Source organism: Perca fluviatilis, chromosome 3 (assembly GCF_010015445.1).
Source record: "Perca fluviatilis chromosome 3, GENO_Pfluv_1.0, whole genome shotgun sequence".
NCBI lineage: Eukaryota > Metazoa > Chordata > Actinopteri > Perciformes > Percidae > Perca > Perca fluviatilis.
In genome coordinates this window covers 7345437-7362274 of record NC_053114.1, presented here as the reverse complement: position 1 = coordinate 7362274, position 16838 = coordinate 7345437, and the positions used below count along the sequence as shown (strand labels likewise).

The following is a 16838-nucleotide window of genomic DNA, read 5'->3' as shown; positions in this document are numbered from 1 at the left end:
TAAACAGGAATTAACGGGAATAAACGGGAATTAATGGGAACAAACTGAATATTTTTAATATTGCTTGTTATAATACTGTTAGTCTATAACAGGGAACTTAAATGTAGTTGAAAAAAAAAACATCTTGCAGAATAATCTTGGTTAAAACAACCTGATTTAATGCAACTTCAGTTGAATGTCCTCACTATATTCGTCAATGACATGCACGCACGCAGTAATCAGCATAGGCTACTACATACTTGCCAACATTTAGTTTTTTAAATACGGGAGTGGGGGGGTGTAATACATAACCCATTGCTATTAACCTATGTGTGTTAATTGTATAGCCCACTTGTTCTTAATAGGCTGGAAACAATAGACAGCGCTGATGGTTAGCTTAGCACGCATACAACCATAACCATAGTGAATCAAATGCAGCATGCTACCTTCATATGTTAAGCTAAGGTCAATGGTTTGGGCTACTACTTAGCCTACTGCAGGGCTTGATTGAGACCACACCCACTGCACAGATCATTTCTAGAATCCAACATTCAGCAGCAGATTGAAGCTGATTGAAGACAGTACTGCATTTGAGCCCAAGGACTATATCCCATCCAAATTCCCATAATTTCCATTAACTCCCATGAAAGTTTCCAAATTGGAATGTTTCCAAAATTCCCCAGCTAAACTTTCCATGGAAAGGCCCCTTTGCAACCCTAGGGGCGTCACGATTCTTCAAATCTAAGATTTCATTTGAGTTTTCCATTTTAAGGTCACGATTCGATAAAGGTTTCGATTTAAACTTTTATTTTTTTTCAACAGGCACGGCAATGCCACAATAGGAGCCAACGGATATCAGATGGGTACTCTGCAACAACAGTTTGAGTGATTTTACGAGGCGCAGTTGAATGCACCATTAGTTTAGCGGGGTGCGCGTGAATGCAGCTTGGAGTCCTGTCGGAGCCCACATGCTTTACCTTTGTTTTGTTTTTTTCATAACTCACTCACGTGGAAGGAAAAATGGTGCCACACCGACAACTTCAAGGAAGCAGGAGGATTTTCTGGTGTTTCTCCGTCACCTCCGACGCCGGCAGTGGCCATGCTGTCTGGAATAGTCAAGCTGAAGGCTAACGGTGAGCTAATGTTACACTTGCTGTGTCTCAAATCGCACACTTGCTATTTTGAGTACATGAGTAGTGCATTCCCACTGACTAAGTACGGCCGAATGCAGTGCACTACGAGGACCCGGATGCGGCACTCAAAGCGGTCAAAATGTTGTTTGTGGATCGTTGGACACTACTCACCCCGTCGCCATCTTTGCTACGTAGCGGAAGCTACGGCACCACCGACTTATTTTCAAACTTGTGAAAACGGCGCAGAGGAAGCTGCTAACCCTAACAGCGAACTCCCAACTATACAAATGTCTTTTTTCTTTTAAATAAGTACCACTATAGTGCCACCAGTGAGTGAGAAAACAAGCCAGTTTATATTATGTAATCAGTAACGCTCCACCTGGTTGCATTTTACAATTAAACAGTAGAAGAAGAAGAGTATTTTCCAGTCAGTGCATAACAGCCGTGCGCAATTTGAGACACTACCCGAACGAAATGTATGCACTACAACAAGCGCGTAAATAGTGTACAGAGTGTACTACATATAAGTGTACTCAAAGTATCTAAATTGAGACACACTGCCTGTGTCTTTAGCTGCATGCTACTAACCGGAAAGCTACACTGTCATAGCGGTAGTGGTGGAGGAGGCGGGTGGAGAGAGAAATAAATACTGGGAGAATCGTCGATCCGGCTTCTGATTTCGATAGTCGAAATCAAAAACTCATTTTGTGTGTATTGTGACACCCCTAACAAAACTTTAAAGGTGCTCTAAGCGATGTTGGGTGACGTTACTTCTTGTTGACGTTCAAAGTATTTTTAAACAAAATGAAGACTAGCTCACTCCTCCCTCCTCCTCATTCCGTCCCCTTCCTTCTGTGCTTCAGCGCACTAACCCCCCCCCCCAATCCTTCTTCTGGACCCTAGGCTGTCTACAGAGACCGCGTTTTTTTACAGTGTGTTTAGGGGACCGGCAGCTCGCGGATAGTGAGGAGATGTTTGCTGTATGTGACAAAAAATGTTGTAGCCTAAAAAAATGCGTGACATCGCTTAGAGTACCTTTAATAGAGTTTCTGTTTGAAATACATCAGGAAGGTGTGTCTTACAGTCAGTGCATAGAGGGGAACAAAATCCAGTGCCTGGTTTCATCTATGCACTCATACTCTAATCCATCCATCCATCCATCCATCCATCCATCCATTTTCAGTACCTGGAAAGAGGGAAGCGTGAGGAAGATAAGGACAGCCCTCCAGAGGATAAATGACTCCATCTTCATGTGGATTTTCCCCCAGGTCTGGGTCTCTCTATAGCTGGGTGAGCCCCAACCTGTGTACAGGAAGACACGGCAAGTTGAAATATTAACTGTGAATAATAAATAAATATATATATAAATAATACTAAAGTAACACACACACAAACACACACACACACACACACACACACACACACACTCTAGATGGTGGCAGCAGTAGCTCAGTCTGTGGGGACTTAGCTTGGGAACCGGAGGATCACCAGTTCAAGTCCCCATATTGAGTGTGGATTGGCAGCTAACTACCAATTAGCTTGTGTACATTGTGTGGAATGACAAATAACAATAAAGTTTAAGTTTTAGATTTCTTAGATCAAAATTATTATATATAATGTCTGGTTAGCCATGTTAAAACAACAGTTAACAGGGTGTGATTAAGCCATTTATGGGCCCCAGGGCAAAATTGAGCTGTGAGCCACAACTGACCCCCCACACCCCCACAACATAAATCCCCCAGTCTGTGCATTGTGTTTGTATTAATAATAACTTTATATTTTTATATATATATATATATATATATATATATATATATATATGTCACACAAGTTACAGAGTGCTTTACAGTAAAAACAGAATAAAAAAAAGAAAAATCATTTAAACAATTACAATAAATATAGATGTTCTAGATGGATTTAAAAATAAAATTCTGATCAATTGTTCAGCGATACTTGAAACATAATTGAGAATGCAGTTTAGTTGTATGGGAACATATAATTTAGGAGACAGGGCTGGAGTTTGTGGAGTTTAAATGACATTGGTGTTTAGCCCACAGGGGGTCTTATTAAAGATGCTTTGTTGCATTATGGGAAATGTAGGATCCAGAATTTTTGGAGCCTTTTTGGCAGATTTATTTTTTTATTTTTTATTGCAAGACAAAAAGACAGAATATAAATCGATATTCAAACTTATCAGTCAGAAATAGAAAAAAAAATAATCACACATTACATGGTTACAGCATATAGAAATTCTTTTCTTTTCTGTTTCAAATGATTGTAAACGGAATCTCTGTGGGTTTTTTGACTATTTCAAAACATCCATTAGGAAGAAAAATGTTGCTGTTTTCATTGTGTCATGTTGTCTTCTGTCCGTACATTTTAACCTGAACCTAATGTATGTCTTGCTGTTTCCTGTTGCTTTAGTCTCAAAACTGTTCTTCAGTTAGCAAGTATTTTTTCAAGTATTTTTAATTATTGTTTCTCTCATAAAGTGTTACCGGATTTATGGAAACAATCCTGCAGTATACCAGTACCTAAAAAGACAACCGTTGAGTGTATGAATGATCTAAGACCAGTGGCTATAACCTCCATAGCTATGAAGGTATGTGAGAAAATGGTGTTAAATAGTTTGAAGCCTCATGTAGAGCATTATCTTGACCCCTGCCAATTTGCTTATCAGAAAGGCAGAGGTGCAGAGGATGCTATTGTCTGTAAATTGGACAGTGTCTATGCTCACCTAGATGCAGGGGGACGGTGTGTGAGAATTCTGTATTATGATTTTAGCTCAGCATTCAATACGATACAACCACACATCATAGTAAATAAGCTTTTAATGATGAAGGTTCCAGATGTATTTATTTCTTTCATTCTAAATTTCTTAGAGAACAGGTCTCAATTTGTTAAGCTAAAGTCAACAGTTAAGTCAGACAAGATCATGACAAACACAGGGTCACCTCAGGGAACTGTTTTATCACCCTTTCTTTTCACCATTTACACTGCAGACTACCGTCCACAGCAGGCAAGCTGTCAAGTTGTTAAATTTGCTGACGACACAGCACTCATTGGGTTAATTGAAAATGATGACTATAGTCACTATCAAAATGAGATAAAAGCTTTTGTTGATTTTTGTGACACTCATTTCCTAGAACTCAACGTTAAGAAAACTAAAGAATTAGTAATTGATTACAGGAGAAACAAGATGACAACTGAGGCAGTGGAAATCAAAGGTTCAGTAATAGAAAGAGTGAACACATACAAGTATTTGGGCAATGTTTTTAATAATAGGCTAACATGGTCAGATCATGTTGACTTACTGATGAAAAAATTAAGTCCACATGTATACTATATGAAGAAGTTGCAGTCCTTTAAGGTGAATACAGATGTGGTGAGAATGTTTTTTTTATGTCAGTGATATGTAGTGTTTGGAGTTACTGTGTGTTGGGCTGGGGTGGGAATGCTGGGATAACCAAGGCCAGGATTGATAGAGTGACTAAAAGGGCTGGAAAAATGGTAGGAGAGTTAAATACAGTGGATCAAGTGATGACCGTCTGGCAAAAATGACACAGAAAATAACGAGGGACCCGGGTCACCCTCTTCATGGTAATTTGACTGGCAGAGTTATGGAACGTAGTGGTAGGCTAAGGCCTCCCGTGACACGAACTAAGCGGTATGCTCTCTCTTTTATACCTCAGACTATCAGACAGCACAACAAGCACTTTAAACGTACATTTTTATAAATTTTGTATTGTATTTATGTATTGTATTGTACTATATTGTATTTATTGTATTGTATAAGGCGGGCACTGTAATTTCCATTTTTATGGATGAAATAAACTTGACTTTGACTTTGACATCTGACCAAATGACAACAGTTGAAAATTAGCCGGCTGGCTAACACTGGCACATTTACAGAAATGTTGATGTTGTCCTAATAAATAAAAATAAAGTTTGTGATGGATATTTTTTCATTATTTTTGACGTTTTATTGATTAATAATAATATATTAATCAGAACCTAATGCACTAATGGAGAGATGTCAGAGTGAGTGAGCTGCCCATGGAAAGGTGCTCCGAGCTGTTGGGACTTTGGTGCCTTGCTCAATGGCATCTTGGCAGTGCCCAGAAGGTGAACTGGTACCTCTCCAGCTACCAGTCCACCACCATACTTTGGTCCAATGGGGACTTGAACCAGCAACCCTCCGGCTCCCAACCCAACTCCCTACAGACTGAGCTACTGCCACATTACATTAACTAATGAATTAAATGGGATGAATAAATAATGCTTGTTACAACCCTATTGGTGAGGTCAAACTCAATGCAGTGTCCCACAGCAAGCCCCTAGGAATAGCACAGGAGTATTTTAGGGCAGTGTTTCCCAACCAGGGGTAGGCTGGGTGTAACCCAGGGGGTAGCCTACTTCTGCTGTTGCCAGGGGGTACTTACTTATAAAGATTGTGAAGCACTGATTTAAAAAACTAGAAATTATGATTTGATTAACAGAACTTATCACCGGTAACACCTGAACACATGAATTTTAAACAGGTAACTATAGGCTAGCTAAAAATAACAAATGGGCTACATAAATGGTAAATAGCAACAACAACAAAAAATACTGCATAAGCGACTAAAATGGTTCACTAAAAGTGTTGACTTGACAGTTCAAACAGTTAGCTAAAAGTAATGGATAAACGGTAGAAAAATGTGCTAAAATGGTATGCTAAAAGTATTGACTAAACAGTTCAAATAGTTAGCTAAAAGTAATGGATAAACGGTAGAAAAAATAGCTTGAAGCGGCTAAAATGGTTTGTTAAAAGTATTACTAAACAGTCAAATAGTTAGCTAAAAGTAATGAATAAATGGTATAAAAAATAGCTTTAAGCTGCTAAAATGGTTAGCTAAAACTACTGACTCAACAGTTCAAATAGTTAGCTAAAAGTAATGGATAAACGGTAGAAAAAATAGCTTGAAGCGGCTAAAATGGTTTGTTAAAAGTACGGACTCAACAGTTCAAATAGTTAGCTAAAAGTAATGGATAAATGGTAGAAAAAATAGCTTTAAGCTGCTGAAATGGTTCGCTAGAACTACTGACTAAACAGTTCAAATAGTTAGCTAAATTTAATGGATAAACGGTAGAAAAAATAGCTTTAAGCTGCTGAAATGATTCGCTAAAACTACTGACTAAACAGTTTAAATAGTTAGCTAAAAGTAATGGATAATTCACGGTAGAAAAAATTGCTTTAAGCTGCTGAAATGGTTCGCTAAAACTAATGACAAATTAAAGTTGTTAAATAAAAGTACTTTAGCTTAGCCTAATGGATAAACGGTTGAAACATTCAGCTTGAAACATTCAGCTTCAAGTAGCCTACGCTTGCCGACCAACCAACCTAAATATTGACAGTTCGGTAACAAAAAAAATAACAATGTGCCTATCCACTTTTTATTTAAAAAATACTGTTATACATTTGGAACACATTGGGAATTGACGAAGGGGTACCGGAGTTCATCTAACAGGGCTGTGGGGGTACCTCGGACCGAGGTTGGGAACCACTGGTCTAGGGAGTTAGCTAGTGTAGTCACTGGAAGGGAAATCCACCTGCATCATAGAACAATGTACAGAGCCACAGCGACGTCAGGGACACTGTAATACTTCAATACTGTAAATACATTTTACTATTTATTCTCTTTACTTATATTTATTTATTGTTTGTTTATCTTTAGAGTGTCATGTAGGCTACTTTTCCCCCTATCCCAGCCCGCTCACATGTAGCTCTGTGCGGGTAGGACCATATATGAAGCGTGTGCGGAGACCACTGCGACTTTCTAAGTTTCTGAACGCACAGCGACGCTTCCACACAATGCTTCTGTTCATGGAGTCATGCGAATCAGCAGCACCGAAACCTTGACGGGGTGAATATTGGCAGTAATAACCGGTCTTAGTGGAAGGCAGGAGCCGCAGGTTAACGGCGGCGCTTCCCGCCTGATGTGGGTGTGTTCGGGGAGAAACAAACACCTTACCTTCTGAGAAGAGGGGATGATGGGGGGGGGGGTTCCTGCGCTCCCTATGCGCTCATACAGTATGGAGATGCAACATCAGTTATTCTCCCAAAACAGTGCGTTTATCCACCGAGCCCCAAGCCCCCCAGTTTCCACACAGTGTCCAACACAGAAACGTCCAAAAAGTGACAGAGAGAGCCCGCTGAGCTGTTACAGCGCGCCGGTACTTTGTCTCCGGTGAAGTGTCTCATCAGGCTCCGGGTGGCGCACAGCCCGTCTGCCTGCCTGCCTGCCTGCCTCACACACACACACACACACACACACACACACACACACACACACACACACACACACACACACACACACGCACACACACACACGCACACAACTTGGGGCCAGAGTCAAGCTATACACTGACATAGGCTACAGCTTCCGCTCAACACTTTCAAAGTAAAACACAAACTGACAAACCATAAACTTCTTTTTTTTTTAAATGTCTGCTTTAGTTGACGTTATTACTCGTTTCATTTATTCATGTATTTATTCATTTGAATATGCAGACACCAACGGAATCTTCAGCAGTGATCAAGAATGAAAATCTATCTATATTCTGAGTTTTATTTAAAACGTTTTTAATTTGTTTAAAATGTGCGCAAAATGTGTGCAAAATGTGCGCAGAATCTGCGGTACAGATGCGGAAAATCTGCGGAATTCTGCGTCCGCAGAGAGTTAAATGTGGGATTTAACTGGACAAGTTTGTGTGGGTCCTTTATGTCATGCCATGTCCGATGTGGGCATGTGGGCTTGGGCTGGACCCTGGTACATTATGTCTGACCCTCACACAGATCACAGGTAAACCCAGGCCAAATTTGGGGGTATTTGTTCTCTTCTGAAGAGTCCCTCATGTTTTTTTCATTCTCCGTGTCCTCCTTGGCTACAAGCAACTGCGTGGAGGATGGGTGGGGGTGGTGAGTGATCACGGAAGGCTTGTGCCATGTGGATGCTACAACAATGTTGTTGTCATTACTTAGAATTCCTCATGGGGCGACAGAAACTACACAATAGCTTTAAAAATTATGTGCAAAGTTTTCAAAATGATCATCCAATCACACATCAAATTGCATCGACATCTACGGGATCTTCTGGTTTATATCCCGCAGAAAGGGGGCGCAGTCTTCACGTTTTGCGAAGTATGCCTATGTGCAACATAGGTGGACATGTGTCCGTGTATAAGTGGACATGTGTCCGTAAAAGGATTACTCTGGCACATACATTTTTGGAAATTTGGAAAAAGATTTCGGTGGATCTACTGACTTTACTGAGTATGCAGTAGGGCTGCACAATTAATCGCAATTTTATCGAAATTGCAATATGGACTACTGCAATATCCAAATCGCAGAGTGGCACAATATTTGTTGGCAAAATATGTGTCAAACCATTCTAAAATAAAGTATTGTGGTGCTGCAGAGACATCCCGGCCTACAAATCGTATCCTACAGACTACAGAAAACATCTTGGTTTGGTACAGATCCTCGCAAAAATATCACACTATAATCATTTTAATGTTTTAAGATTTAATATTAGTCAATGTTAATGAGAATAATGATACAAACATGATCATTCCCTTCAATATCATGAATCATATTGCAATCGCAATATCAGTCAAAATTAGAACAATTAGATATTTTCCTCATATCGTGCAGCCCTAGTATGCAGCTGTAATTACGTTTATATTGTGTACATCTCAACTTCCCGGGGTGATTTAAAACATGCTCTTATTCTGAAGGGAGAATCATCTTTTTTCCGGCAGCATCCTGTCTGTCTGTAGCAGCTTGACGCAGTGCTGCGTAGGCAGCCTCACAATGACCAACCCCTGTCCCATCATGTGGTGTGGAGGAGCAGGGAGCAGTCCTCTCCATCAGTGGCCGGTGTCTGCACTGTCACAGCTGCGTATCTTGCTGCCCTGTCTAACGCTAGTATTATAATGTTCTGGGTCTGTCCAAGGTTTCTGCCTAAAAGGAAGTTTTTCCTCACCCCTGTTGCACTAAATGCTTGCTCTTGGGGGAAATTATTGGGTCACTGTTAATTATAGAATGTGGTCTAGACCAACTCTATCTGTAAAGTCACCCAAGATAACTCTTATAATGATTCTATACTATAAATAAAATTGAATTGAATTGATGCCCTAACTAAATTGACATCGTAGTGGCATTCATACTTCATGGCGTTTTCTTTTGTTATGTTATATTTAGACTATTTCTATGTTATATATTTGCAGTAAACTTCGGTATTTTCAACCTTTCAACCCTATTTTCCGCTGTTTTTGTGTCTAAGTGACTGATGGGAACAACATTTTTTGGTCCACTATTAAGCAGCGCCGAAACATGCTGCAATGAACCTTCAGTTTCCGTTGACTAAAAGTGCTCGTTTTGCCACTGACAGGCTTAGATTATTATTGTCTGTGTCTGACCACATCATGGAAAGGATCCCTACAGAGATAGACCTTTTCGTTAAAGAGTAAGATCCTTTTTGTTGAACATGAAACACTATCGCCAAACCCACCAGACTCCGTTAAAATGTTATCATCGTAAATCACACTTAAAGTTGCCGTAGGTAGGATTGCGAAGACCCAGGACTTAGCCAAAAAAATTGAACATCGACAACTTCTCAGTCCCTCCCCCCCTTTCCACTAAAGCCCAAAATGGTCTCCTAAGCCCCTCCCCCCAACAAGGGAGAATGAAAGCGTGGTAGATGAGCAGTGATTGACACGCAGTTAGACACCCCACCTGGCCCTGATTGGTGCATCTGAACAGGGAGCGGTGGATTTTTGCAAATCGCACTACAGGCTGTAGGTGGTGCCAGTTTTTTTTTTATTACCTGCTTCATGTAGTTCTACTCGAACATAGGGTCAGTTTCAGCAAATATGACAGGGGGTCAGTTTCAGCAAATATGACAGAAAGTTAGTTTTATAAGGCTTACCTACTGCACCTTTCATTCAAAGTTGACAGAAACAAAATAAAAACTATCAAAAGCCCTCTTGGTTCGTCTTTCCACTGTTCCAACAATCACCACTCTGGTTGGGTTGAAATAAACCCTTAATTTGACCCATTTACATGTGGAAATATGCTGGCTCTATACACGCTAAAAGTACTGTTTATTTACACGGAGTCTGTTGGGTTTGGTGATGGTGATTTTGGGGGCTGTTTCTGGTTAAACAGAAAAGACCTCAGGTCTGTCTGTTTAGGGACCTGAAACAGCTGAGGCTCTGAGAAAAAGTTATTGGGAAATGATGTCGCCTTCCAACATCCCAATCAGAGCAGTTTCACATCCAGAAGCCTGGTTTCTGTCAGCGTCCATCTTTCACCTGAGAGTAATACACACACACACACACACACACACAGATTATTCCTATAGTTCAGCCAGAGTTCCCTGCCACCGCGAGGGGGGGGGATCAAAGGGAGTGTGTGTCTGTCTGTCTGTGTGTGTGTGTGTGTGTGTGTGTGTGTGTGTGTGTGTGTGTGTGTGTGTGTGTGTGTGTGTGTGTGCGCGCGCACCCCAGGCTTTTATTACTAAGTGAAGAATAGAAGCTGGCAGTGTATGAAGGGTCTGCTTTTGATTGACTTTGACTAATGAGAACATCAAAAAGCTTCAGTCAGCAAAGGACCCCCATGTCCACAACTGTGCACATCTGTGCTCTATTGAAACATACACAAAACATTTTTTTTTTCGTTTTGATTTGTGTCTGTAGTTTTGTTTTTATGTATGAAATGTTTAGTTCTAGTTGGACAATTTCTGGTTTACACTATCGTGTTGTGGCAGCTGTAATATGTTTTCTTTATTCTTTATTTCGTGCAAAGTAGAGCATGTTGTGTGTGGACATTGGACCGGAAGCTGTGGATGAAGTTACTTTTGTATTGGTTGTCGTGTAATTCCCGAATTCCGAATAAAATATCATATGATATCATATATACAGCACTGTATATATGCAGGGGCTGATGGCTGACAGAGTGTAAACAGATTGCAAGATGGTTTTGCACTTGTATTGTGTAGTCAAATTGACTGTATTATAATACAGTTCTAGGCTACACTAGTGTATAACTGTGTATCCAGTTAACCAGTCAAATAGATTCAAAATGTATTATTGTCATATGCACAGTAAAGGCAGCTTATCATGCAATGAAAAGCTTACTTTGCCAGTCTTCCTTACACAACATTAAAAAATAAAGTCAGAATAATACAATAAATCTAGAATGAACAGTAACATATAGTCTACGTATGTGTAAATCCCCAAAATACAGCCAGTATAATAGTTAACAATCATTCAGAGGCAAACAGTAAATATATCATATTGTATATGAATAGATGGATGCCACGCTGTACAAACTGAATTATTCAGTGATGGAGGTCTGGCGCCCCCTTTCATCCGGACATGTGCAACATCATTTAAAGAGAAATGTTCTCTCATAAATGTACTAATGACAATTATCATCTTAATAATTCACTGATTCTTGAAACTTTGGCAAAAACATGTCCCACTAAGAAAAGTGCTAATTCTGTTGGAAATTAATAACATTTTCATGAATAAAAAGAATCAAGGTTATAATCAGGGGGGTCCTTTGCACATATGTAAGGTTCTTTTATAGGTTTATTTTAATTTTTTTATTAATTGAATGATTATATGCTGGCCCGTTGCCTACATAATCAGTTGTCTTCAGATAGGAGATAATCATTTCAACTTGATTAAAAAAACAAAAAGTAATAATTAAATTGACTATTATCTTTACCACATGAAAGATTACATTGTAATATGTATTACAAACTACAAACAGTGAGTTTCTAACAATATTTACTATTATTTAGTGATTGCTCAAAAATATGTCCCACATATTCGTCACCACCGTCACATATTTATAAAAAGCAATAAAATCAGGCAACTACAAGGTCAACTACTTTCCTGAGGACCCCATTTTCAAACCTTCAGCCAGAGCCTGTCTATGGAGAGCCTGTTTACTCCCTATCTCACTCCCTATTAGCCCCATTGTACCAACCTGGAATTTTCCCGAGAGTGGAAGTTCTCCCCTTATTATACATTCTCTGCTTCAGCTCTACTGCATGCTTCAAGATCACTCAAGCTCCCTTAAGTTTGCTATTTTCTCATATTTTTGGACACTGCTACTGTCACAACCATAACATGTCAACACCGTCTCTTTTGTATAAAAAATATTAGATAAGATTATGACATTAATGTACTCTACCGGTCAAATGTTTGGGGTCACTTATAAATTTCCATTCCACTCCATTCCAGACAGAATACCTGAGATCACCTTTTTTAATCAGGGCAGCAGTTTTCAGATTACATTATGTGCTTACATAATTGCAAAAGGGTTCTCGACTGTTGTAGACAGAAGTGGCTGAAGAAACGCTTGAAATTCCATGCGTTTTGGTCTATGTCATGAATCCAGCATCTTGAGCCTGTTTTTCCAGTGTTTTGTTTTTGCTCTAACCTGAAGTCCGTTTGTCCTGAGTTTCCTGAACACATCCCGGCTGATTCTCCAACTATGTACACCTGCTGCAATCTGCACACCCGGTCCTGATTATTACCTCTGCACCATATACGCCGTGACCAGACATTATTCCCTGTCGGATCGTTAGCGTAACCAGTACGTTTAGCGCTTGTAGCAAGCCTCTAGTTTTGAAAGTCTTTTTGCTGCCTTGTCTTTTGCCTGTCACTACTAATCTGCCTCCTGTTTTCTCTGTCTGCAGTCACCACCTGGATTGACGCTCACACCTACCTGGCTGACAACTTCACAGTTGCATTTTTGGATCTGCACAAACCCTCCAGCCTTCCTGCTTCACCCACTGCCTACCAACTGGACTTACCCACCTCTATACTCTAACTCCAAATAAATACTCCCCTTGTTATTCCTACTTACCTTGTCCTGGTCTGCTTTTGGGTTCCTACACTAGACAAATCGTGACAGAACGATCCCCCCCAACAGGAGACCAGAACCGCCCAACAGGAGACCAGAACCGCCCAACAGGAGACCAGAACCGCCCAACAGGAGAACAGGATTCTGACTTAGTTTAGCTGTCTGCTGTCCAACATCTCTGGAGGAAACCGCTAACCTCTGCCCATTCCTCGGCGGCCTTGGTCGCATCTGGCTCTGGATTTTGTGTCTGGGTTGCCCTTATCTGAGGGGAACACCGTTGTTCTGACGGTAGTGGACAGATTCAGCAAATTTGCTCACTTTCTGCCTCTCCCCAAGCTTCTGTCTGCCACTGACACTGCCAATATCCTGGTCAAAGAAGTTTTTAGGAAATCCGGTCTACCTGGTGACATTGTTTCGGACTGTGGTCCCGCAGTTCACCTCCGCCGTTTGGAAGGCTTTCTGGCCAGCCATTGGAGCAACTGTCAGCTTCACATCTGGATTCCATCCCCAACCTAATGGTCAAGCTGAAAGGGCCAACCAGAAGCTTGAGTCCACGCTTCGCTGCTTCGTCTCTTCTAATCCCACCACCTGGTCCTCTAAGCTGCCATGGGCTGAGTACGCCCATAACACTCTGCCGACCTCTGCCACTGGGATGTCCCCTTTTCAATGCCTGTATGGCTATCAACCGCCCCTGTTTTCTTCACAGGAGAAGGATCTCTCAGTTCCCTCAGTCCAAGCTCACATTCGCCGTTGCCATTGGACCTGGCATCGTGCCAGGAAGAACCTTCTTAAGGCCTCTGACTGTTACCAGCGTCAAGCCAACCGTCGCAGTGTCCCGGCTCCTATCTACACGGTTGGGGATAAGGTCTGGTTGGCCACCTGGAATCTGCCCCTGTGGACTAAATCTAAGAAACTGTCCCCTAAGTTTATTGGTCCGTTTGTGGTGGAACGGATCATAAACCCAGCTGTTGTCTGTCTGAAATTGCCCAGGACCCTCAGAGTCCATCCTGCCTTCCATGTCTCCTGCCTTAAGCCTATTCTCCTCAGTCCCCTGTTGTCCGCCTCCCCCTCGGATTATTGACGGGGGTCCTGTCGACACTGTTCGCCGCATCATGGACTCCAGACAATGTGTGCGGGGTTTCCAATACCTCGTGGACTGGGAGGGTTACAGTCCTGAGGCGAGGAGCTGGATACCGCCAGATCCTTCACGCTGACCTGCTCTGGGACTTCTATATGCTCCATCCTGGCACTCCGGGTGGTCCGCCCGGTGGCGTCTGTCGGGGGGGGGGTACTGTCATGAATCCAGCATCTTGAGCCTGTTTTGCTAGTGTTTTGTTTTTGCTCTAACCTGAAGTCAGTTTTTCCTGAACACATCCCGGCTGATTCTCAAACTATGTACTCCTGCTGCAATCTGCACACCCGGTCCTGATTATTACCTCTGCACCATATACGCCGTGACCAGACATTATTCCCTGCCGGGTCGTTAGCGTAACCAGTACGTTTAGCTCTCGTAGCAAGCCTCTAGTTTTGAAGTCTTTTTGCTGCCTTGTCTTTTGCCTGTTGCTAATCTGCCTCCTGTTTCGTTGTCTGCAGTCACCACCTGGATTGACACTCACACCTACCTGGCTGACAAGTTCACGGTTGCATTTTTGGATCTGCACAAACCCTCCAGCCTTCCTGCTTCACCCACTGCCTTACCCACCTCCATACTCTAACTCCAAATAAATACTCCCCTTGTTATTCCTTCTTACCTTGTCCTGGTCTGCTTTTGGGTTCCTACACTAGACAAATCGTGACAGTCTAAACGTCATACCCAAATTAAAAGTGGTACAGCTCCCATATATACTTTGACACTCTGGGGTGTGCCTGATATTGTTGATTGATGTGGGTATGTTTGTGTATTTTGTAGTTTTTTTTTGTTTTTTTTTGGGGGTGCTTTTTCTTTGCACTTTTCAAATGGAAATTAAAAATGCACAGACATATCTGTAGAAAAAATCTCAATCCATTTATGAGTCTTTTGGCTTCTGGATTTATTTTAATTTTTTTTCTGTAGTAAGCTGAGACGTGGCTTAATGCCCTGTGTTGTCTGTCATGTGGTTTACAGCTGTGTATTTTAACCATTTTATAGATGTATGACTTGGATGGAAATAAAAAAAACAACTCCATTCTAGCCTCTGTAACTGTGTCAGTAAGGCCTAGAACAGAGGTCTTCAACATTTTTTAAGCCAAGGACCCCTTAAAGGGCAGCCTAAATCTTCTATACATTTTTTTGCATATATTATTCAGATTAATAATTGTTGGTATGATTTCACAAATCATGTTTTAATGTTAAACATGCATGTGGCACACATCTGTAGATGGCCTGTTGAAGATCCCTGGCCTAGAATCACCCTGACACTTGAGAGTGTTACCTTTCCAATGATATCAGGCACACCCCAGAGTGTGAAAGTATATGGGAGCTGTACCACTTTTAATTTGGGTATGACGTTTAGACCAAAAAGCATGGAATTTCAAGCGTTTCTTCAGCCACCACTTCTGTCTACAACAGTCGAGAACCCTTTTGCAATGATGTAAGCACATAATGTAATCTGAAAACTGCTACGCTGATTAAAAAAAAACAATGCAACTGATCTCAGCTGGTATTCTGTCTGGAATGGAGTGGAATGGACATTTCTAAGTGACCCCAAACTTTTGACCGGTAGTGTATACTTTTTAAGAAGAGGTCTGAAGTAGCTAGAAACAGAGGGGAAACAAGATGGCTAATGTGAACAACTCATGCATATCATGTGAAAGAGTAGGGTTTTTGTCACCACCGTCAGGTTTTCGTGGATATCCTCACGGCTGTGGTTCGGCCTCGTGAGCCGTGAGCCCGTATTTATTGGGATCGACAATTATATTCTAGCCTCCGTCGAGGACCATTTTGAGATTTGTCTGTAAGTCTGACGGTGGTGAAAAAAACTACTCTTTCACGTGATATGCATGCTGAGGATTGTTATTTTTTGGACAATATAGTTAAATAAAGTTGTTAAGCAAGAAGCCATTGACTTGTGTGGTATACATTTTGGAATTGTATGTTGTCATGAGGCCACTGTCACCAGATTAGTGTCACCACTGTCAGTTCTAAAGTCACCACCATCAGAGGGAGTTTTATTTGTTTTAAATGAATATGCTTACAATATGTTTCTTCAGTGCTGTTGAGTTATTAAAGTAATAGTCTCTTTTAATACAAAAATATGTTTATTAAATAAAAAAAAACATTACTTTTTTCTATTTAGGCTTAAAGTAAACGTATGATGTTAGATCTTTTAAAGGAGTGCATGTGAAACAGTATAAAAAAGTGAATATTCAATTTAACAGCATATATGTGTACTAAGAATGCCAGATAATAATTTAAAAACACTAAATACATATTAGACCAAATCAATAAAAAATAATTAGCTTTTTCTTGTGTCTGACGTTGTTGACAAAAATAAAGTAATAACTGGAAAAATACAAAAATGAGGAGGTTGCACATTGCTGAACAGCCAAGACCTTGGTCTATAATGATATACCTTCAGATTTTGTAATTTAACTAACTTTTTATTTTCAAAATTAAAACCTGTTTTATCCAAATTCCCAAGAATCAGTGAATTATGACTTCACACATTTCACTTACACTTATTTCAAACATGAAATCTGTTAAAATATGTGCCAGATGGGGACAAACCTTTTTTTCATTGAATACTTTCAGATTTACAGGCACTTTATTGATGCAGTATTGAATGTGTTAATATTTAATATATGGGGTAAAACAATTAAATTGT

General features: G+C 40.7%; 1 protein-coding gene across 2 annotated transcripts in view; it reads right to left on the bottom strand.

Moving 5' to 3' along the window:
* adamtsl3 (ADAMTS-like 3) overlaps positions 1-7398 on the bottom strand; it is a 315925-nt gene extending 308527 nt beyond the window's left edge. For both annotated transcript variants that reach the window (XM_039794981.1, XM_039794983.1), the window contains exons 1-2: positions 7127-7398; positions 2299-2414 (exon numbers count right to left, since the gene is read on the bottom strand). In XM_039794981.1, coding sequence (XP_039650915.1) covers positions 2299-2364 — 66 coding nt within the window. In that variant the 5' untranslated portion in view covers positions 2365-2414; positions 7127-7398. The remainder of the gene's footprint in view (positions 1-2298; positions 2415-7126) is intronic.
* Positions 7399-16838: the final 9440 nt, after the last annotated feature.